This window comes from Cornus florida, unplaced genomic scaffold (genome assembly GCF_030987335.1).
Source record: "Cornus florida cultivar Cherokee Brave unplaced genomic scaffold, ASM3098733v1 CherokeeBrave_3.0.0_Hap2_Chr05, whole genome shotgun sequence".
Taxonomy (NCBI): domain Eukaryota; kingdom Viridiplantae; phylum Streptophyta; class Magnoliopsida; order Cornales; family Cornaceae; genus Cornus; species Cornus florida.
In genome coordinates this window covers 94,287,490-94,309,861 of record NW_026775575.1, presented here as the reverse complement: position 1 = coordinate 94,309,861, position 22,372 = coordinate 94,287,490, and the positions used below count along the sequence as shown (strand labels likewise).

Genomic DNA, 22,372 nt, shown 5'->3' with positions numbered 1-22,372 from the left:
GTTCTTAATTTTTTTTTTAAAGAATTCAATATTGTTACACACATTTATAAATCCGATTTACACTAATATTCGTCCAAATTCATTACACGCGACTAATTTCGCAACTGCGAACCATATATTTAGTCAAAATCCTTATTTCTATTTTCTCTTATTGAGCAATTATATGTAGCAGTTGCCACATATAATTAATAAAATAGTGAAAATGATTTATCCAGGCCTCCGTTCGTAATCATATAATCAATTCAATTTAATTAACCATGAATTTGGTGTTCGGACTTCTGTTGTTGTGCTCTGTGTCTGATCTGTTGAGCTCTCTATATATGTAGATATTTCATTTCATGCAAGCTATGTACAGTGGAATTAAGGAGGATTGTAGGTGTAAATATATTATGTGATTATAGAGTATTGTTACCTATATGTATTAATTCATACCAACTGTATTAATATATATATATATATATAATCCCAGGCTTAATATATAACATTTTGAGCTCAACCAAGTATGAGAAAGAAATTAATTAAAAACCAAATTCTAGGAAGGTTGGTTTAACAGATAATTTTCAAGGCATTTGATGAAAGTAAGAGTTGACTTTGTAGTCTGCAGTGGCATATGAGTTTCTTCTTCGGCTTCTGTCTCGTACACCACCATGAAATCAACTGTAGTCTCTGACTCTCCGCTCGCCGTTAGCTGGAAGATTGTTTTGTATGAAGTAAATCCGAAATTCAGATGACCTCCTTCTATTACTTGCTGTGCTATTATATGCAGGGACTCGTCAAACTCGACAATCTTTTCCTTCTGGTACATCATATTTGGTACATCTAAATTTTATTACAAGTACATGAATTAATCTCATTAGCAACTCATAATATTAAACTATATAATTATATGTTATATATGAAAAATAAGTTTAGAAAGACAGTGATCAAGTAAATAAATGGAAAATGGAAAATGAGACTCACCAGAGCCAAAATTGAAGAGCATTACAGTACCAAGACCACCAATTCCTTCTATCACTTGTACATCCTTCACTAAATTTGGAATAGCTTTTGGAAGTACAAAAGTTAAATCCTTAGACAAAGCGCTCCAGAAAGCTTCAACCCCAACTCCGACCTTTGCTTGGGTTTTTACTTCCTTCCTCATGTCTCACTGATTCAATTCCTTCAAAAGATGAGTGGAATTTTTGGGGATTCAGAATGGAAAATTGTGAAGGAATTTATTCGAAAACCCGAAAAGGACAGTTCTCAAGATTAAAGCATCTTTTCTTGAATGAAATAACCATGGCTTGATAGATGCTGTTTGTTTTTTCCATAGTTGGAAACAGTCTAAAGGAAAAATCCTTTTTTTTTTTTTTTGGCTTAATAAAATACGCATGCACATTATGAGGCAGCAACGAGAGATTATACCAGCTGGGCTAGTGACCCTACGATACCAATGAAGAAGGAGTCTTCACTGGCGTGCAAGCAATGAACTGTTTGGGCATGTATTTTCTACATAATGTAGCTTACATTTGTCTAAAATAAGCCAAAACTTTATAGAATCTGCAAGAATAATTAAAGCCAGCAATTATAAAACTAAACATTTACTACGGATGGTATGAATAATAAAGCACTGCACTTAGGCTCTATTCGTTTTTGGGATTCATGGTTGACAAATGATTTTAATTAATTTACAGGCTTTTGACTCCTTATCACCGTTCAAATATCATGTTTTATCATCTTTCACGGCTGAAAATATGGGACAGTGTACTTTCATTTTTAAAACAAGGTTACAAGCTCCAAAGCATTGACCAAATACTAAAAACCCCCGCCAAGAAGTCAAGAAACCCAACTAGGCCATGTTCTTAGTTCACAGTTTAAGTTAAAAATCACAGAACAGAAGATAAAAAAATAAAAATAAAATAAAAAATCCACTTGGCAACAAGTCTATAAAACCAATAGAAGAGTGTTACACCATCTTCAAAATTGATCAAGAATTGAAGAGAAAAGTCATGAAGATATTTGGCAGAGAGTGGTTATTAATCGCTCTGCTTTTCTTTGTTTCTGGTGTTGTACAGATCAATGGAGAAACCAGGGCCTGCACCAGCCCCAACAGCCCATGCCGTCGTAAGGCGATAACGTGCCCAAGCGAATGCCCAGAATCAAAACCAAGTGACCCAAAAGCTAAAGCTTGCTATGTCAACTGCAATTCACCCATATGCAAGGCTGAGTGCAGAAGTAAGTTCTTTTTTCTGTAATCATATATAGTACTGATCGTATTACACGTATTATAAGTGTCTTCGGTTTTCAATGTGGAGGTAAGGCTGAGTACATGAAACCTTACGAGACATTGGGTGTCTCGTGCACTATGGTAGCATTTTTTAGTTATGATTTGAAAAACTATAACATGTTTTTTTGATGATTATAGACCGCATACCAATGTGCGATGGCCTTGGAGCAGCATGCTATGATCCCCGGTTCATCGGTGGTGATGGCATTGTCTTCTACTTTCACGGCAAAAGCAATGAGCATTTCAGCTTGGTTTCCGATCTCAATCTCCAAATCAATGCCCGTTTCATTGGCCTAAGGCCAGCAGGCCGAAGCAGGGACTACACATGGATTCAAGCACTAGGAATCCTTCATGGCACCCACGCTCTCTCTCTTGAGGCCACCAAGTCCGCGACATGGGATGAAGAAATTGATCATCTAAAATTCTCATACAATGGGAAGGAACTAGTCATACCAGAAGGGTATCCATTCGAATGGATATCCCCGGAAAATGACCTCAAAGTAGAGAGAACATCGAGCAAGAACAGCGTGCTAGTCACTCTCACAGAAATCGCGGAAGTTTCAGTCAATGTGGTGCCAGTGAGCGAGGAAGATGATAAAATTCACAACTACCAGATACCCTCTGATGACTGCTTTGCTCACTTAGAGGTGCAGTTCAGATTCTATGGTCTCTCCTCTAAGGTTGAAGGCGTGCTTGGCCGGACTTACCAGCCGGATTTCAAGAACCCTGCGAAGCCAGGCGTGGCAATGCCTGTAGTAGGTGGTGAAGACAAGTACAGAACCACTTCTCTTCTATCTGCAGATTGTGGTTCTTGTCTGTTCTCTGGAACTGGAGCTTTGAAACGGGAGGATTCGATTGTGATGGACGTCTATGGCGCCATGGACTGCAGTGGTGGAGCCAACAGTGGGAATGGTATTGTTTGCAGGAAATGATCTCAACTAATTTGATACTCTCTCAAAGAACAATAATTGAAAGCTTTACTTGTGATAAATAACTGAAATTTTAATACTACTATCTCTTATTGTTTTACTCCTAGCTAATGCATTTTCAATCATAATGTACTTGATGAAAGCAAATTTAATGATGTAGAAATTTGTTTTTCACTATAGTTACATTCTAATTTGTACTTCAAACTTGAATTACATGCATAGTAAATCAGAAGAAAAACAGAGGATTACTATAGGGTTTGTAAGATATCGACAAGGGCACTTAAAACCAGTGTCAACTCAATTCCAAATAAATAATGCAATATTTTAGTAATTTATGCACAACATTTGATGATTTCATTAGTCCCTTAGTTATCAAATATACTCCACATCAAATCATGTCATCCCAAAAAATAAATGAGGTAAAAAAACCAAAGTAAACATTTTCAAGCCAATTAACAATGTTATATTGGCACTAATAGAGAGTGCGGCAAAGGCAAAGTTGTTTTATTGTTGATTTGGAGGTACAGTTTTGAAATAAGAAAAGTCTCTTTCTATAAGTGAGTAAAAGTAGTGCACATTTGACTTTTATTTTTATTTTTTGGCACAGATTGCTGAGACATTGGCTGATTAGACGTTGTGAGAAATAATTAATTAAGTTTATATGATATAAACTATTGATTAAGGGTTTGTTTGTCAACCACAGTTGTTTTATATTTTTGTTTTGACTCGAAACAAAATAATATTTTTGTTTTAGAGTGTATTCACACTATTTAGAAGTTTGTTTTGTATTGTAAATTTGTTACAAGATTTTTAGATGCAGAAATATGAAAAATATTCGGTAAGAAGTGGTGCAAGTTTGAAAATTTAAATAATTAGTTAAAAATGTTATTTTACAAGGATTTTTTTTTTTTTTTTTTTTAAACAATGCTTTGTTACAGTGCAGAAGCAAACAAAAGTATCATTTTGATGCTTCTGATTTTGGCTTCAATTTTAAAAACACATTAGTACTATTTAAATCACAACGGATATTATTAAACATACTTCGTGCTTTTATTTTAATATAATATATTAATAAAAATAAAAATAAAAAAATAAAAAAAAGAAAAAAAAACACTAGTCAAACAAACCCAAAATTGTGAGTCAATGGCATGCAGAGCTGATGCATCCCAATCAAGTTCCAACTTCCAAGTTAAAAAGGTGACGTACTGCATTTATTATTTAAACACCAGTGTGGAAGCATACCGCGTAGACTAGGATTGTTACCTGCCCCACACTCCTAGCTACACCGTCCGTTGCTGTGCACATTATGGGGAAGGGAATGAAAGTCATACGAATTTAATGGTCCCACACTCCTCATCTCCTCATATTTCCTTAGATGCTATCAAAGTTCAAAACAGACAAAAAGTTGGGTTGCACACCTCCCCTTTTTTATGTAGAGAATATATATATATATATATATATATATATATATATTATATTGACTTATTTGAATGATTCTTATTAAATGCTTTAATTCATAAGACTTTTAAACGATTCAAATATTCATGATATACAAAATGATGATTCTATTTTTATTTTAATTTATTTTTTAAAATTTTAGAAGATTAGATGATGTTAAACTATTTGATATTTGATGGACTAATTCAATAATTTTTTTTAATATATTAAATTATTAATACACTCTTTATATGACTATTTTTCTAATTTAAAAATCTGGATTCAACTGCTACATCAAGTGTCAATAAATAATTTAAGACCAGCTAATAATTTTTTTAAAGATAAAATTTTAATTATACACATCCAAAAAAAAAAAAAATACTTATTCAATTCTATACATAAATGTGTACGAGAATTGTATAAGCTTTATTGATGTCACGTGCTGAAACGGCATCTGAGTGCTGCACATGCCATTTGTAAGGCTATACGTACGTATATCCCAAGTACCAATGTACCAAAACCATAACTACAGATGGGACATGGGATTAAACTGGTCTCAGCTAATTATATGGCAGAGCAACTAAACAAAAGATAAACAAAAATGGTACATAGTCTATGGGTTGATAAATATTCATAAGGCAATCGGTGTTAGTGTTTTAAAATAAGAGTTAAATAAATACAATTTTTAAATTGATTTATGCGCAAGTATAAAAAATTTCTTATATTATTATGTAATTCTTGAATGATTTATTAAAATATGAGAGGAACCTTCAAAAGAAGCAGCATGGTATTTCTAACAATTGAATCTTTTGTCGAATAAGGGAATTGAACCATAATAGAAATTAATTTCATAAAATTATATTAACTAATGCAGAACGAAAACCAATTAATCCAATAAATCTTTTTACTATTGGTGGTTTGATAATATTTAGTACAATTAATAAACTAAGTGTGTGACCTATTAGACTTTCAAGTCTTAATATATAGTCTACTTTCTTGAGAAAGAAAAAAAAAAAAAAAAAAAAAAGATAGATAGATAAAATCTGAAGCTATATGTTAAGCAAAATGGACAAGAAGGCACGAAGATGAACCAATCTGGAAAGAAGAAATTGAAGAAAAAAAAGAGCTATCTTTGACAAGAAAACCTCAATAATTCAACTTCAAAGATTACATGATCTGAGTCTCATATGAAACCCCAAGTTTTGGGAAGCTTTGCACGATGTCTCGATAATTTTGTCCGAATATTCTAGTTATCCGTAAAAAAAAAAAAAATTAATAATAATAATAATACTGCTACAAGTTTCAATATTAAAACATAAATATAAGACTATTGTGTCTCAGCCAATACTTAATATTCATGTGTAAGATTTAAGAATAGCTCCACAGAAAGTACACACAATAGCCTTCCAATATTTCCAGTAAAATGGAATATAACAGATTCTGGTGGCGGTTTTCATATCGGCGACGCTTGCGCTGCAGCCGCACCGCGAGCACATCCCGGCCACCGGCTTGGTCCTCCTCATCTTCCTCTTCTGATCCACCAAGAAGCAGAAACATACCATTGCTAGCTAGCTCTTAACGTTGTTCCAAAACAAAAGGCAATTAAAAGTCCATTGGAAACTTTTGGTATTGTTAGGGGTTTGGGAAGGTCTTAGTTTGGTTTGTTGTGTGGTATGGGGTATCATTGGTATGAGTTAACTATGGAAGTATGACTTTTATACATTGGATAACGTTAATGGTCGAGCTGTTTTCTGGTTTGCCGTTGAATCCCATTGTTACATCTCAAGCCGGTTGATGATTGACACGTGTTGGATCTTCACAATTAGAAGCAGTGAGATCAATTTGATCACGTATTTGTAGGGGGACACCTACCAACTCGGGGCTTTCATGAAAATCGTGTGGATGGTTGCCACGTGTCAGTTACAGTTGGGTGATTTAATTACTGTGCGTTAAATAAACTGAGCTGTGTGTCACTCTCAAAACGTACATGTACCCTCTGTTTTTTTTTTTTTTTTTTTTTTTTTTTTTAAATGTAAAATTGGCAAAAACAATTAACCCTTTCGTGAATGCTCACCAGTTTTTTTTTACCTGTCCATTATCAGGTTGTACAATTATACATATATACGGACGGAATCATAACAATTTTTTTTTTTCTTTGAGATATTTTGCTCTACAGTTATTGAATTTACTTTGGTATTTTCGGTACAGTTCTCCACTGTGTTTTGCACATTTACAATTATACCCTATACTTGTAGGGTTTGACTCTAACCGTCTTATATGAACTTTGGAGAAATAAAACAAGAAATTGAAGTTTTTTTAAAAAAAATAAATTAAAAATTACAGTAAAAACACACCCATTATCCATATGGGATTGAGACTAAAATCTTTAACCTACCTGTTTAGAGAAGATAATTATATTATTTTCCTTTTCATAAAAGATAAAAAGTTGAAAGAGAGAAATTTTAGTAGGTGTGACTTTATGATGAAATTATTATAGATGTAGGAATTATTAGTAGGTGTGACTTTGAATCTCATCGTCTGCATGGACTTTGGAGAAATAAAATAAGAAATTGAAGATTTTTTAAAAAAAAATAAATTAAAAATTAAAGTAAATACACACCCATTATCTATATAGGATTGAGACTAAAATCTTCAACCTATGTTCTTTGATAATAGACTTTACACGCTATTATTTTTTGAATATCCATTATATTAAGGAGGTTTTCTTACGGAAAAAAAAAAAAAAAAAAAAAAACCGTGAAATAAGTTGTTTATTCTTATTCAATTCTTTATTGCCTTTTCACAAAGATTAAAAAGGTAATGAGAGAAATTTTGGTCGGTCTACCCGGCCAAGGCGTACACTTTTTATGACCAGAGAAACGGAATAAAAAGGACTAGGTATGTGACGGGCCGACTAGTGATTCACCTACATCATAGACCAGATGTTTTTAACGACTTTAGTAGTATTTAATTTCATCAATTTCAATTTATAAAATTGAAGAAATTTTGTAAAAAAAATTTAAGCTGAGTTTTAAAATGTACTTATAATATTGAGAAGAATTAAAGATTTGAATTAATAGGAGTACGAGACTTTGTAGTTGCAGCATTTGTCGAAGATTAAAAATAATTTATGTTAAGAAATTATAAACCGACGTAATTTTAAATGTGCCACGATTTTAATTCATGTAAATGTGACCCTCGTCGGTAGATGCCACCTCATGAACGATGACAATTGACAAGAGAAGGGCAATAAATGTGGAAGGGACCAATTTGAATAAGTTGTAATTGAATTCTGTTCCTAGTATAGAAAATGAATTTATGATTCCATGGACATGTAACTGAAACTTATTAAAACATTTGGAGTTTTTCGTTGAATCTGAAGCCAAAAAATCTTTAGCGCACTTCAAGTGAAGATCATCGAGTAGGACGTATTTGGTTGAGTAATCTTCTCCATCTTAGGTTTAGTGATATTGTTCGATGGTAAATAATCAGGTCTCTAGTACTCTCATCTTAATAATCATAGATTTGATTTTCTCTCTCCATCACATTGTAATTAGGGGTGGCAAATTATGACACGACACGACAATTCGACATGAACTCGACACGAGTTAAAAGGATTTGGGTTTAGTATAAATAGGTTTGAGTCATAAAAAGGTCGATACGATTAACCTGTTTACTTAATCGTATCGGGTTACGGTTGAGGGATTCAACCCGTGTAACCCGTTTATGACTTATTTAACTCAATATATTATAATTGTGAATATAACCTATGTAATATGTTTTCTATTTAAACCGAATTACTATTGATAGTTAAGTCATTTTAACATAAACCTTATCTATGTCTTATGATTTTTCTTTTTATTTTGAATATTTGAGTTAATTATGACAATTTTTTTTTATTATTTAGTATTTGATTAAATATTAAATGTCTCATTTTAATAAACAAGTCATTAAACGGGTTAACACGATTACCTGTTTAATAAGCGGGTTGGATTAATATTGAGATTCTTGACTCGATTATTAAATAGGTTGGGTTTAGATTTACCTATTAGTATAATACCCTTACATCGACACGACACGACACGAACATTACCCACGAACACGAATTGTCACCACTAATTGTAGTACACATGATTTTTTTTTTTTAATTATTAAAATGTAACTATTTATTTTATTATTATTAAAAAAAAGTACAGTAAGATATAAAATATATGTATGACACATGTCATAATCATTGAAATGCAAGTATTTGATATATATATATATATTAAAAAGAAGTAAGATATAAAATGTATATCACATTTGACATTTTGAACATGCATTTCACATTTGACATCTTGTACTTAATACTCCATGATATGTATGACAAGTCATTATCATTAAAATGCAAGTATTTGATTTGTTTTTTTAATAAAAAGAAAAAAAGAAGTACAATATAAAATGTATGTGTCCAAGTTCTAACTAACAGCGAACTATAAAATATTATTATAGGGACGAGGTATTTTATAGTACTCCGTATTAATTTATAATATACACATATAATTATATAAACAATACGGGCCGGGTCTTTTATAGTAAACATTTTGTAGTTTACTATTAACATATACATTATATAGTGAGAGATAATTTTTTTTTTTTTTGGTCACATACTCGCTTTGTCCCCTTTAAAAATTTGAAACGTTATTATTCATTTTAAAAAGTAAAAGGAATACCATTAAGTCACATGACCATTATGAAGCATGGATACGGGTACGATACGACACTGATATGACGACATGACAAATTTTAAAAAAAATAAGACACCGACATTATACGTCTATGAAATAATATATATTCAAAATCCACAATACCATAAATCTAACCTCCCAAAAAAATATTGTAAGAAAAGAAATACTTCAATTCATCATTTAAGCAATTAAAAACCAAGCAAAGTTATCAACAAGATTAAACAAATAAGATCAAGTACAATTCCAATGAGTTTAACATTCTTCATTCATCAATTCATTGTTTATGTAGTTGTTTTTTAAACTTTTCAAAATTTTATTTTTAAACATTTAAAATTACATTAGGTATCCCTTTTTTTCTTAAAAAAAAAAATACAAAATATATCCCGCCGTGTCTAATACGTGTCCCATCCATGCCCAATAAAAAAATAATTTCTGTACACTTCACAGAAGTGTCGGACACATGTGTCTGTGTCGGACACATGTCTGACATAGGTACGAGACCCCCGAGAGGGGTGTCTGTGCGTCATAGGGAGTGAGCAAAAGATCATCTTTAAAGTTTGTCAATATAATATAGTACAAAAATATAATGGGTAAATTTTATTTACATTTTTTAACACTTCTTGCAGATGTCTTGATAGCCCAATGTGTTAGTGCCTTCGACTAATATAACTTTTAAAACTTCTTGCCTTGTAAAATTTTTTTTTTTATATCTTTTGAAGTTTATCAATATCCTACATAGGCCCCTATTGGTTTCATAATTCCACTTTCTTCCCATAAGGTTGTTGTTTAATTATAGATTTTCCCTTTGTTAAGCAGGGGTGCCAATTCGTGTTAGCGGGTCATAATCGTGTCGTGTCAACTTAAGGGTATTATATTAAACAATTCAACTCGAACACTACCCGTTTAATAAACGTGTTAAGAATTCTCAACACAAATCCGACTTGTTTATTAAATGGGTTACACGTGTAACCGTTTAATGACTTGTTTACAAAAAAAAAAATGTATATATATTATTTAAATTATTAATAATACTCAATAAAATAATAAATACTAAAAAAAAAAATATAAGTTTTAATTAACCAAATTACTAAATAGTTTATAGTTTACAAAAGATTAAATTATAAGACACAAGTTTATATAGTAATTTTAAAACTTAAATAGAAATTTATTTACGATATATATAGTTAAACGTGTATAAACAAGTTATACGGATTGAATTCCTCAATTCAAACACGACACGATTAACTAAACAGGTTAATCGTGTCGACCTGTTTATGATCCGTTTAAAACCAACCCAAATCCGTTTAACTAGTGTCGTGCTGGCAGGTCGTGTCAACTTTTGCCACCCCTATCGTTAAGGCACTGAAGATAAACATAAAAAAGAATAGAAGGTTAAGTATTGCTCTTTTAATGCCTAAAATGACAATAAACATTTGCTGGGCAAAATGATAAAATGATAATTACTTAAGATGAACAGTGATACTAATAGAGGAGATGAGTGAGGTTATGAAATTAAGAGCTGTCTAAGTGAAAAATTGACAGGCCTCTAGAAAGGTAAACATAATAATAATAATAATAAAAACTCTCAATATTTTTATATGATTTTTAATATTATAAGTTAAAAATATAAGAATTTGAGAAAATTCTTTAAATTACTTATAAATTTCATAGGTTATGTGGAATTTACCTATATAATTTATTACCGTTTGAAAACTAATAGACATCACAAAACATCTCCATAGAATGATGTCGTTCGTTTCTTTATTAAAAAATTCACTAAAAAAATGAACATAACAATATCAAGATTTTAAATAGACACCTTATCAATTTTCTATTGCGATTATAATTGACCGATTGCGAATGAACAATCAAAACATGAGTTATTTTACTGGTTGGACCTTAAATTGGACTCCGTACTAGGCCTCGTGGTCAGGCGACCCCAACCTAAGCAATCAAAGGACCCAAACAGTCTTCACCACCAAGAAAGGAAGTGGAATAGTCCCAAAACCAAATGACACAGAAAAGTGGCATCAACCGTATCTCACTTTCCATTCTCTATGCGTTTCTTTTCTTTTCCCAACCGAACACTCACACATGACTGATCACCCCACCACCCCACCTCAGCCCCGCCGCAATCCTCCCTCTCAACCATCAAGTTGCTCCGATCCAGAGATGGGTGGTTCACCTAACGTTGATTTCCCATCTGGGTCTCACTGATTATGGGTTGTTTTGATTTCAGATCGATAATGGAGGACGAAAGGTACTCTCAAGAATTCGATGTGGCCATTAGAGTGGTACACTTGGCCTGTTCTCTGTGTAGGAGAGTGCAAGAAGGTTTGGTTTCTTCGAGCAGTGATCAGGTTAAGTCCAAGGACGACGACTCACTTGTTACTGTTGCAGGTATTTGTTTCACTATTTTTTAGTTTTTTCGAATTGGGTTCTTGTATTTTTTTTCCCTTTTCGTGGGTATGCTTTTGATGGAATGTTGTATGCTGGGTTTTAGGTTTTTGATGATCTTGTTTTGGTTCAATGGTGTTAGATTTTTTCCAATAATTTTACATTTACATTGTTTAAGAAATTGGGATGAAAGTATTTGACGGTAAACTATAGGCATTTATCAAGAGAATGCAATTTTAATGGTTTGAAATGTGGGAATTTTAAAATGGAATTAGCTTGTATTGAATTTAAATCACATTTTGATATCGCTTCTAAAATGCTCGGATTATAGCAGAATTAGAATTGAATTTACCAGGGTAAGTTTGGTTGGAGAAAAATGGGACGAGAAGAAAAGAAAGAAAATGGAACGAATGAAAGCTTATATTGTGTTTGGTATAAAACAAAATGTAGAAGGAAATGGCAAGATTTAGAGGGAGAGAGAGGCTCACTACTGGATGGAAACAGAAGGAAAGGATAACTGAGTTAGTAATTACATCTTTCGGATTATTTTATTCTATTTATATACACACATATTAATACCAAGTGAGTTACAGTTTTATCTTTATCACTCACGAAATAAAACAATCTTCTATTTTTTTTTCTCCACTATCTGTCCGGCATATGATTTAAGGTTTGTACTATATTTTCCTTTCCCTTTCATCATTAATCACCTAAACACGATAAGAGGTTGACATTATCCTCTCCTTTCTTTTACTATCATTTTGTCCCTACTTATTACAACAACTTATATTGTATTAAAACTCTATTCAATTTATATCGTATTCATACATGAAGAGTTTGATGTCAAATCCTTTAATTCCGTTCACTCTGTTTAAAATTCCTCTTCTTTGGTTCCAATTTCCAAACACAACATTTATACTCTGTTTGATTGCTGAGAAAATGTAAGAATTAGAAGTGATGTTTAGAACATCCTTCCAGTTAGAGCATCATTCAACTATTTGTTTTTATTGAGGTTACGATTTTTTGTTCTTTGGTCACTAAGCTAAGCAACATAAAAGATGAGATGTAAGATGTCACTTCCATTTCTTTTCTTCACTTTTATTTGCAGCCCAACATAGGGTAGATATTAAAGGTATGTATGCACATATTGTTTTAAAATGTTGAATACTAATTTTATTTGACACTTTTGGGATGTTGGAAAGTTTGTTGAGTTGCTTTCTCTTTGGGTTAGATACTGTGCGAAGTTATTTGTCATCGTACTTGGGGAAGATACTAGCCTTAAAATGTGCCCATTTTCTCTTCTTCATTTTGTGTAGAATTCCTCAAGTATTGTTACTTATTCAGATGCATATAGCTGTTGGTGGTATAAGGATCACAGAACTGATTATAAACTACCAACCCAATTGAATTATATGAAGGATTTGTTTCAGCAATTCCTCTTTAGGTGCATCATAGTTTTTCTTTAAAGCAACTATTAAGTTTTGGTTCGTATCTGTGCTTTGTTCTTCTTTTGTGTGCATATGTATGTGGGATGGGCGGTATGATGTAGGACAGACCTTAAGCAAGGTAAGTCTGCCCTATGCATTTCTAGTTGAATTATGGTAAATTAGGGATTTGGCTTCAAGGCATTATTGTGAAGATGGTGTTAGAGTTTTAAGTATGGAATAAGGTTTTAAGTTTTGGTTTCTAAGGATAATTTGTCTAGATTCAAAAGTGAAAGTTTGCTTGAATTTTTGTACGGCAAGGAAAATTTTAAGTTCAAGGTCTATGGGAGTGGGGTAATTTAGGGTTAGGGTTTAAAGATTAAAGATTTAGGGTTGTAGGGGTAAAGGTAGGCTGCTTATGGCTTGTAATTGTGCAGAGCATGTCGGGACTAAAAAGTATTCATGAAAAAGGAGAAGAAAATATCTAGAAAAAGAAAAGAGAAACCTTAGTCTCTAAAAGACCTAGGAGATTCATCAAGAAAAAATCAATCGAGTCTCATTTTTAACCAATTTTTTTATTAATTAGACTTAGATTGCTCAATAGGATGGTGATAACGAACCTAACTCGAGTTTAAACTTAATGAAATCAATGCTTATGTTTATTTCTCCATCTTGTTTCTCTATTTTTTTCTTTCCTATAAATCTAATCCATTTTGATGCTTATATTTGAGGCAATATGTTACAGAAAGATAGAATGTTTCACCTCTGCCAATCACATTTTTAAACCACGGCTGCTTCATTGCCGATTTGCAAATTTCACCTCCTTGTAAAATTTTCAGTTTAATGCTAACCTGATTTTCTTTCTCCTCTTGATTTGTTCTGTCTCTATGCAGTATGAGGCTGAACTTTTTTTGGCCGGAAATATTCGTCATCTGCATCGTAGTACCTACCATTGAAACCATCTTTAATTTTAAAATTAAGTTTTTATTTTTTTAAGTAGATACCTAAGGATAAAAAGGAATTGTATTCTTACTTATCAAAAAAAAATAAAATAAGGAATTGTATTCTTGCATACAACACCTCAGAAGACTTCTTTTTGGGTGATATTGCCTGTTTCATTTAAGGTCTGATATTGGGGATTTTTGGGGCTGCTAAACTAGATTTCCTTTTAAAAAATATTGCCTTGGAGGATATCTATATATATATTTTGGTCATTTAACTGGTCGTGTAACCATGGAAACTAGTTACTGTTAGCTGAAAATTTGTTAGAACAGGTAATAATACACATTGAGACAATATGAACTGTTTGTACTTGTAATGTAACCTAGAACTTTTAATGTTTAAGTATCTCTAGATGAAAAATTATGTTACGTGCTCTGAGCTGAGGTTACTCATGAGCTGAGGTAACTCATCTTAATTCTTATGTTGTGTACATGTGTATTGAACTGCATGCTCTTTTGGCTAATTCTCTTAATGTTTCTCTGCACGACAGATTTGAGCGTACAAGCAACAGTTAGCTGGACACTGTCAGAATTCTTTGGTGGCCAGAATGTTTCCATTGTTGCTGAAGAAGATGTCAGAACTCTGTCCAAGGCTGATTCAGCAGATCTATTGGAAGCGGTGGTATGCACTGTGAACCAATGCTTGGCTGAAGCACCCAAGTTTGGCCTTAAAAGTCCAGACAAAGCCCTAGGGCCTCCTCAAGTTCTTGCGGCCATCAGCCGATGCAGCTCAACTGGGGGCCCTAAAGGAAGGCATTGGGTCCTTGACCCTGTTGATGGAACATTAGGATTTGTGCGTGGAGATCAATATGCTGTGGCTTTAGCCTTGATTGAGGATGGGCAAGTTGCTATTGGAGTTCTTGGGTGCCCTAATTACCCAATGAAGAAGGAATGGCTAAATTACCATCACCAACACTATCAAACTATGTCAAAAATGTCATCATCAACTCTTGATTCTCGGGAAGAAGGATGCGTGATTTACTCAAGGAGAGGTAGTGGAGAAACATGGATGCAACCTTTAATCTATGGTGATAAGAAGCTTGAGTGGCCAAACTTTGCAAGAGCTATTCGCGTTTCTTCCATTAATGATCCAGCACTGGCAACTTTTTGTGAACCGATGGAGAAATCAAATTCAAACCACTCCTTCACTTCTGGACTTGCTGAAAGCATTGGGCTTAGGTATGTTCGCATTTGGTCTCTCTTATTACAAATTTAAAGTCTAAGGCTTCTACTCGGACTGTTAAAGGTGGTTGGTTGAATTTAATTTTGTTAAAAAGTGGAACCAAGATTGTCATAGGTTGCTGTTAAAGGTATTCAGTTTTATTTTATTTATCCAGAGGAAAGCAATCTAATAAACTACAGAATCAAGGAAGTGAAAAATTCTCTTCTACCCTCAGTTCCTTGTAAAATTCAAGAGACTATATTTTAGTATGAAAGCAAGAATATTCTCCACACTGTCGCTCTCCACAAACACTTACATATATGTATATAACAAAAAAATGTGAAACTAATAGAGTGACTAGAAGTTTCACCACAGAGATTTATCAGGAAAAGGAGTACGGCTGAGAAGTTTTGGTCTTAGATTCATGTTCTAGAAAGTGAATTAAGAGGATAAAAGTAGTTTACAGCAGAATAGTATCTGTTCTCGGCCTTAATTTGTAATCATACACTCGGTCCTAGCTTTTCTTTGCAACATTTACTTGCTGAGGATCCTTTTTGGATACAATATAACTGATATATTACCTAAGTAAAATGTAAAGCTTTAGATAACTGGAAACTGGAAATAGCTGGTTTTCTTTCTGTAGTCATAATAAATTTTTTTAATCTAATAGTTTCTTTCTTTTAGTCAGTCGGTAAGATTTGAATTCAAACTCATTTCTCTCAATGCCTTCACCTCCATGCTGAGACAGCCTTAACCACTATACATTTTTTTTATTTTTTATGCTCTCATGGCAGAAAGAAACCACTTCGTGTTTATAGCATGGTGAAATATGCAGCCATAGCTCGGGGAGATGCTGAGATCTTTATGAAGTTTGCAAGAGCTGGGTACAAGGAGAAAATATGGGATCATGCTGCTGGTGTTCTTATCGTGCAAGAGGCTGGCGGTGTGGTAACTGATGCAGGAGGGCACCCTCTGGATTTTTCAAAAGGATTGTTTCTAGAAGGTCTTGATCGGGGCATTGTTGCTTGCTCTGGGGCTGCACTGCATGAGAAAATTATTGGGGCTGTTTATGCTAGCTGGGACTCTTCTAACCTGTGATGCTTACTTTAGTGTTTCTACGGGGCCCAATACACTGATGCGGAATTATTTTGGTACCTTTGGCAGGTTAAGAAAATTGCAGTAACGAGTGTTTCACACAGTTGCGGGACTTTTAATTTTGGTTTCTTCATTGCATCAAGCATTGTGATAGGCCTACTAAGTCAATTTTTTGTGTGACTTGGCTGGTTTTGCGAAATGGATTGATGTTGTGGAGCTTTCCTTGAGCATATATGTAGTCGGAAATTTCTGTCAACTATAATTTGTACAGGAATACCAAGTTTTTTGTGTTTTATTTCTTATTGATCCCTAAAATGGCGAGGACAATGGCCTGTCAATATATTGCTTACTTGGTTTAGAAGTTTCATCTATGAGTAGACATTAACATTTTAGATTTGTTGGACGGACCAACTTGATTTGAAAATGTGATAATTTCAATAAATGCATTGGTAAAAAAATCTTGATGTAAAATGTTGGAATTGGAGGATATTCATGCCAAAGTTCAAAATGTTTTAGTATATTTGGGGAAAAAGTACAATTTAGAGTAAATAAAAAGGGGAACCTGTAGCTAATGAAGTTCACTTTCATACAATGTCATCTGTTGAATAGAGTGTTAATCAAGTAGTGTTACATAAACTAGGTTGAAGAAACAAGGTTTTGTTTCAGTATTTTGATTCTTCCCGTCCTTGATGATAATTCGCGTTTATTCCCTTAATGAATGTCCATGTTTTCTTGAGAAACTCAAAACTTGTGGATAGTGTCTCCATGAACTCTAATATCACCCGAACAAAACCAATTGCCAAAAAGAACACTTTCACGCACTTCCATACCCAAAAAGAAAACGGTCCGATGCACTTTGCATTGAATGTCCATATAGTCTTTAGAAGTTCAATTAATATGTTGTATAGTGTCTCCGCTAATTGTGTTTTCAGAGCAACCATAACTAATGCCAAAAACAACACTCCTTTCCGCATTGCAGTACCTAATACAAACAACAACAACAAATTTATTTTCGATGTTAAAATTCAGTATAACATAAATGACAACGTGAAAACTTTATATATAGTGTGTTTTCAGAGCAACCATAACTAATGCCCAAAACAACACTTCCTTCCGCATTGCATTACCTAATACAAACAACATCAATTTTTCGATGTTAACTTTCAGTATAACATAAATGGCAACAGAGAACGTGAAAACTGTATATAGTGTCTCCACTAGGTGTGTTATCAGAGCAACCATAACTAATGCCAAAAACACCACTCCCTTCCGCATTGCATTACCTAATACAAACAACATCAAATTTTTCATGTTAAATTTCATTATAACATAAATAACAACAGGGAACGTGAAAACTTTATAGCTAATTAACTAATTAAGTTTTCACAGTAACACGAGAGAGATTTTAAAACGAATGATTGAAGAAGTGAGAAAAATGTAAGCGCTATTGTTTTCTTTCTCTCTGTCTGTATCAGTATATCATATAAATGGAGAGAAGAGGCAAGACACTCGAAAAGAAAAATCCACAAACACATAACACACGTACAAACACATAACACACACACAAACACATAAGGACTTTGGCCTTCATTGTGATTCACACTCACCTTTATTCATAATATCGTGACTCATCTAATAATGTGCCTTAATTTAGCAATTTTATTGATTGATATAATAGGACTTGTCTCCAATAAATGTGGAACAAGCAAAAAAAGTTTCAGAACAAAATAACATGTCAAGCAATAACGGAGAGAAAGGAATGTTGAGCATATTTTCAAATATTCATCACCACTCCAAAGGAAGAGAAGAGAAAAAAAAAAAATTAATAATTTGAACAAAAACAAACAAGTGATGGAATACTGGTGAGGAATGACTTAACTTGTTCAATGTGTTTAGTTAACGGATTATCGGATTCGGATTGCTAACAAATTATTAGATTGAATGTTCTAATTCATATTCTAATTATGAATTTGGAACGAATTCGGATCAAAATCTGATCTCATTCGTTGACAAGTCTACCCACATCCTAAAAGTAATGACGATTATATAAATTATTCTAAAGAGTTGAGCCTTTTTACTTCTATACAAGGAGTTTATACCCAATTTTTATTTTTAGTTTTTAATTCCTAAGTTCTAAATCAAAACTGACGATATAAAAAGAAAGCTTCGTCGGTCATAGGAACAGAAATATTAATTAACAGAAATCACCAAACAATTCTAATAATTAAAGCAATACTGATCCATAATGTTGCTTACCCAAAAAAAAAAAAAAAAAAAAAATACTGATACATAATATGTAAAAAAAAAAAAAAAAAAAAAGGGACCTAATTTTCAGACACAGGACTAAGGTGGCAAAGGCATGAGAGAAAATTAATAAAGTTGAATTTAAAAAAATTAAGTAGGAGGACAAAGATTGTGTACCTGGCATGGTCGGATTTTGTATATGAAATGAAAAAATGGGAAGCAATATCTCTTCTCTTCTGAGGTTTGTGTAAGTAGACAAAAATAAGCTCAAAAATAGCATAGTCGTTGTTATTTTATGAAGCCATCGGCGAAGGTTGACTGGGTTGACGTCGTCTAAAGCCAGGCGAACTGCAAATGACTCCCTCTGACTTTCACCTCTTAGCAAATAACCCCTCTATGAAATGTTTTAGCAAATAACCCCCTCGGATATTCTAACTGACTTTCGTTCAAGTGATTTTCTAACCAAATTTTGGGACGAAATTACCCCCTCAACATCTTCGACATCCGTGGCGACTGTAAGAGAAGAGATCGCCCGAAAATGGGTGGAGCTTCCGCTATTTCTACAGTGATGCCAACGGGCGGCCACCAAAACCCAAACCCAAAATCTCAACTCAAAACCCAAAATTAATCAACAGAGGTCGGCATCCTGCAATGATCAAAGTAACAGAGGTCGTCACAACCAAATTTGGACTGTCAATCGAATTCTGAGCAAAGCTTCAATGACCGCAGGCCTTCGTTGAAGATCGATGTGGCTCAGCAGAGGTCGTCATACCAAATTTTGGACTTAGCCAAGTCAACTCATCCATCGACGCTACCTTTGGATACAGAGGAGGAGAGAGTACACTACAGAGGAGTCCGGCGAAGGCCGTGGGGCAAGTACGCGGCCGAGATCCGAGATTCGAACGGCGCGGGTCTAGAAAGCCCAATATTGTATGGTGACAAGCTCTCCAAGGGCGAGAGTGTAGTCGTCATCGAGTCCGACAACGCCGACATGGACGTCGAGACCTTCTATGACGGTTACTTGGCCGCCATCATGGTCGACGAAGGTGGTGTCGCCGCCGTCGGATCCGCCATCGCCCTTCTCGCTGAGAACGAGGAAGAAATAGACGAAGCTAGATCGAAGGCTAGTAATTCGTCTACTTCGTCTTCTCCATCTTCTTCGGCTGAAATTTCAGATTCGCCTCCTCCTCCGCCTCTGTTGTGGAATGACATGAATGTTAAAGTGACTGCAACCTGTATACGAGTTCCAGTTATGCGTGCTCTCGCTGAGAGCGTCAACCTTCAATTTTTTTTTTGTTTTTTGGGAAGCCTATTGATGAGGTAATGTTATGATATTCTCTACTACTGTATTGCCTTTTAACTAGAAGTTTTAACTGAGTGTGGTTGCTGACAATTTTTGTCGCAAAAACTATTTTCAAAGTAGATATATATATATATATATCTATATATATTTTACTTTGACCAGTTTGTTCTTCCAAATGTTTGAAATTTGAGTAGTAGGATGCTACCTGTGACAATATTGTTGAAAATATATTTTTCCTTGTGGATTCGTGGCTGGTTTACCATTTGTCTTGTATATTACTTTTGTGCTTACACATGTAACATTTTTTTGTGCTTACACATGTAACATTTTTGTGATTTTTTTTCAAATTTTCCACCTATGCTTCTGAATTATCCATAATCATGATGGATGATTACACTATAAGGACATGTACGATGGATGTGTGTGCATAATTAGAATGACTGTGGAAAGTTGACTTTGCATAGGGTAATTTAGTTTAAAAAATTATCTTAAAAAATAATCAAACGGAGATCGGCTAGAATACACCTCTTATGATAGTTGAGGGAGTATTTTTTTGCTAAAATGTTTTATAAGTATAGTTATTTGTTAAGAGGTGAAAGTCAAAGGGGGATATTTGCAGTTCACCCTCTACAGTCCTTCATCACTCCTTTCTGGATGATTGATACTAGTATGGAAAGTGGTTTGCAGACCATGCTCTTTAGACGCTAATACTCCACACATTGTCTTATCTTTTATCTACGTTGAAGGTTTGATAAGATCAATATTTTAAAGAGTATTATTGGGTTCGAGAAAGAACTATAAAATAGATTGGATTGGGAAAAGTATGTGATCTACTGAATATATATGATGATTATATAATCAAATTTCATATATATATTGATTATAATCATCAGGAGTATTATTTTTACTAGGGTAGGATTGCAATTCAGGTAGGGTAGAGGCACAGTTCGATTTCAACCCAAAATAGAACAGTTCAATCTTAATACAAGCCGAACAACATGTTCAACCGAGTTCAACCCATGTTTACATTTTTCAACTCGGATTTATAATTTGGATTAAAATTAGATTGAGCAAGGAAATGATAAGGTGCATTGAGGGACATGAATATATATATATATATATGTATCTATGTTATGTATGATCGGGTTTGCAAATTGAGTTGCTCAAGTTAGCTAACTGAGGATGAGTTCGGATTGGGTTTTGGGTTGGCAAAGCAATGAACCCAAGCCTAGACCAAATTTCAAATACCCAAAATTTTTTGGATTGGGCTTGGGTTAGGCAGTCCGAGTTGCTGTGTTTTTATAGGATTAGATCCTCTAAGAAGTTGTACATGAGTTTGAAGAAAAAAAAAAAAAAAACAGAAAATTCATAAATGCTCTGCTTCGGATAGTGGGTTAGCAAGAACCTATGCATCTAATTGATGGAATTAATGTCTATGACTTCTTTTTTTTAATGATTTTTATTAATTCAGGAACTCTCATGCACGAATTCATGCTAAATTGCTTGTATTAATTCTATGATTTCTTCATAGACTCCAACTGTAACAATATATAATATATCAAAAAATAATGTGTCTCGCAACATGACATGTGTAACCAATTAATTTTAACATGTTGAACTTTAAAACCTTTCAAAAATCTCAAAACAAGGTTGGAAAATTTCCAATGAATTAGATTCTGCATGACAGAGTCTAGAGAGTTCTTGAACCAGTTGGAGAACTTCCAACTTGATCTCTTGACCACAAATCACAAAACAAATGAAGGCAATGTATGCTATAACTTGAAGGCCTTAATTTCACTCTATTTGACTTGATTTTGAAAGAGATACAAGCCTCTATTTATAGGCTACACTTTTAGTACGAATTTACTAACATTCATCTCCCTTTTCATGATTCATTTCTCTTTCTCGATTCATCAGAGAAGAGAAGTAAAATACAGTGATTAGACTCACCCTTAAAACTTAGCAGGAATCACCAGTTCTGATTTCCTTAGAAAAATGCTTTAAAAAGGTACCTCACCACTTCACTTCCTGTGTAATGCCTGATTACTAAACATCTAAAGACATTTTTTACTTTCCCATTTTTTCAAAATCAACCAGCAATAGAAACATACTAAAACTCCACTCCTGAATTATCTACCAGCAACAGTTATGTACAATAATACATTGATCAATGCTAGAAGTTCCATTTTTTTTTTTTTCAAAAGTTTTCAACAAAATCACAGTTGCTAAAAATGCTAGTGTCAACTAGTCCTATCTTTCCATTCTATTATTGCATGCAAAGTCTTCCTCCACAAATTCTTTGACAAACTGCTTTGCAACACTTGCTAATTCCGGGGCAAGTCGTCTGTTCATCTCAAGTTCTTCCATCAACAACGTCTCTGCTTCTT

At 33.6% G+C, this 22,372-nt stretch overlaps 6 protein-coding genes across 6 annotated transcripts; 3 read left to right on the top strand and 3 right to left on the bottom strand.

Moving 5' to 3' along the window:
- Positions 1-336: 336 nt before the first annotated feature.
- Positions 337-1,404, bottom strand: LOC132310369 (phytohormone-binding protein-like). The gene is made up of 2 exons (XM_059808549.1): positions 961-1,404; positions 337-819 (listed from the first exon to the last, which is right to left on the bottom strand). The coding sequence occupies exons 1-2, from the start codon at positions 1,139-1,141 to the stop codon at positions 533-535; spliced, it is 468 nt and encodes a 155-aa protein (XP_059664532.1). The 5' UTR covers positions 1,142-1,404; the 3' UTR covers positions 337-532.
- Positions 1,405-1,857: 453 nt separating this feature from the next.
- LOC132310368 (uncharacterized) lies at positions 1,858-3,205 on the top strand. Its single transcript, XM_059808548.1, has 2 exons — positions 1,858-2,214; positions 2,405-3,205. Exons 1-2 carry the CDS (start codon positions 1,989-1,991, stop codon positions 3,196-3,198), a joined length of 1,020 nt encoding a protein of 339 aa, XP_059664531.1. The 5' UTR covers positions 1,858-1,988; the 3' UTR covers positions 3,199-3,205.
- Positions 3,206-5,741: 2,536 nt separating this feature from the next.
- Positions 5,742-6,337, bottom strand: LOC132310367 (uncharacterized). Its single transcript, XM_059808547.1, has one exon. The coding sequence runs from the start codon at positions 6,192-6,194 to the stop codon at positions 5,988-5,990; it is 207 nt and encodes a 68-aa protein (XP_059664530.1). The 5' UTR covers positions 6,195-6,337; the 3' UTR covers positions 5,742-5,987.
- Positions 6,338-11,313: 4,976 nt separating this feature from the next.
- Positions 11,314-16,802, top strand: LOC132307725 (PAP-specific phosphatase HAL2-like). The gene is made up of 3 exons (XM_059805563.1): positions 11,314-11,759; positions 14,673-15,360; positions 16,138-16,802. Exons 1-3 carry the CDS (start codon positions 11,579-11,581, stop codon positions 16,439-16,441), a joined length of 1,173 nt encoding a protein of 390 aa, XP_059661546.1. The 5' UTR covers positions 11,314-11,578; the 3' UTR covers positions 16,442-16,802.
- Positions 16,803-16,931: 129 nt separating this feature from the next.
- Positions 16,932-18,990, bottom strand: LOC132307726 (uncharacterized). The gene is made up of 3 exons (XM_059805564.1): positions 18,860-18,990; positions 17,566-17,721; positions 16,932-17,420 (listed from the first exon to the last, which is right to left on the bottom strand). Exons 1-3 carry the CDS (start codon positions 18,960-18,962, stop codon positions 17,101-17,103), a joined length of 579 nt encoding a protein of 192 aa, XP_059661547.1. The 5' UTR covers positions 18,963-18,990; the 3' UTR covers positions 16,932-17,100.
- A 230-nt stretch (positions 18,991-19,220) lies between these two features.
- Positions 19,221-20,006, top strand: LOC132309749 (ethylene-responsive transcription factor ERF104-like). Its single transcript, XM_059808032.1, has 2 exons — positions 19,221-19,247; positions 19,350-20,006. The coding sequence occupies exons 1-2, from the start codon at positions 19,221-19,223 to the stop codon at positions 20,004-20,006; spliced, it is 684 nt and encodes a 227-aa protein (XP_059664015.1).
- Positions 20,007-22,372: the final 2,366 nt, after the last annotated feature.

Coding starts and splice junctions, on each gene's coding strand:
- LOC132310369 (XM_059808549.1), bottom strand. CDS start 1,141: ATGAGGAAGGAAGTAAAAACCCAAGCAAAGGTCGGAGTTGGGGTTGAA. Junction 820..960: donor GCTCTTCAATTTTGGCTCTG/GTGAGTCTCATT, acceptor AATAAAATTTAG/ATGTACCAAATATGATGTAC.
- LOC132310368 (XM_059808548.1), top strand. CDS start 1,989: ATGAAGATATTTGGCAGAGAGTGGTTATTAATCGCTCTGCTTTTCTTT. Junction 2,215..2,404: donor ATGCAAGGCTGAGTGCAGAA/GTAAGTTCTTTT, acceptor TGATGATTATAG/ACCGCATACCAATGTGCGAT.
- LOC132310367 (XM_059808547.1), bottom strand. CDS start 6,194: ATGGTATGTTTCTGCTTCTTGGTGGATCAGAAGAGGAAGATGAGGAGG.
- LOC132307725 (XM_059805563.1), top strand. CDS start 11,579: ATGGGTTGTTTTGATTTCAGATCGATAATGGAGGACGAAAGGTACTCT. Junction 11,760..14,672: donor CTCACTTGTTACTGTTGCAG/GTATTTGTTTCA, acceptor TCTGCACGACAG/ATTTGAGCGTACAAGCAACA. Junction 15,361..16,137: donor GCTGAAAGCATTGGGCTTAG/GTATGTTCGCAT, acceptor CTCTCATGGCAG/AAAGAAACCACTTCGTGTTT.
- LOC132307726 (XM_059805564.1), bottom strand. CDS start 18,962: ATGCTATTTTTGAGCTTATTTTTGTCTACTTACACAAACCTCAGAAGA. Junction 17,722..18,859: donor ACAAAATCCGACCATGCCAG/GTACACAATCTT, acceptor TGTTTGTATTAG/GTAATGCAATGCGGAAGGGA. Junction 17,421..17,565: donor ATTGATGTTGTTTGTATTAG/GTAATGCAATGC, acceptor TGTTTGTATTAG/GTACTGCAATGCGGAAAGGA.
- LOC132309749 (XM_059808032.1), top strand. CDS start 19,221: ATGGGTGGAGCTTCCGCTATTTCTACA. Junction 19,248..19,349: donor GAGCTTCCGCTATTTCTACA/GTGATGCCAACG, acceptor TCAAAGTAACAG/AGGTCGTCACAACCAAATTT.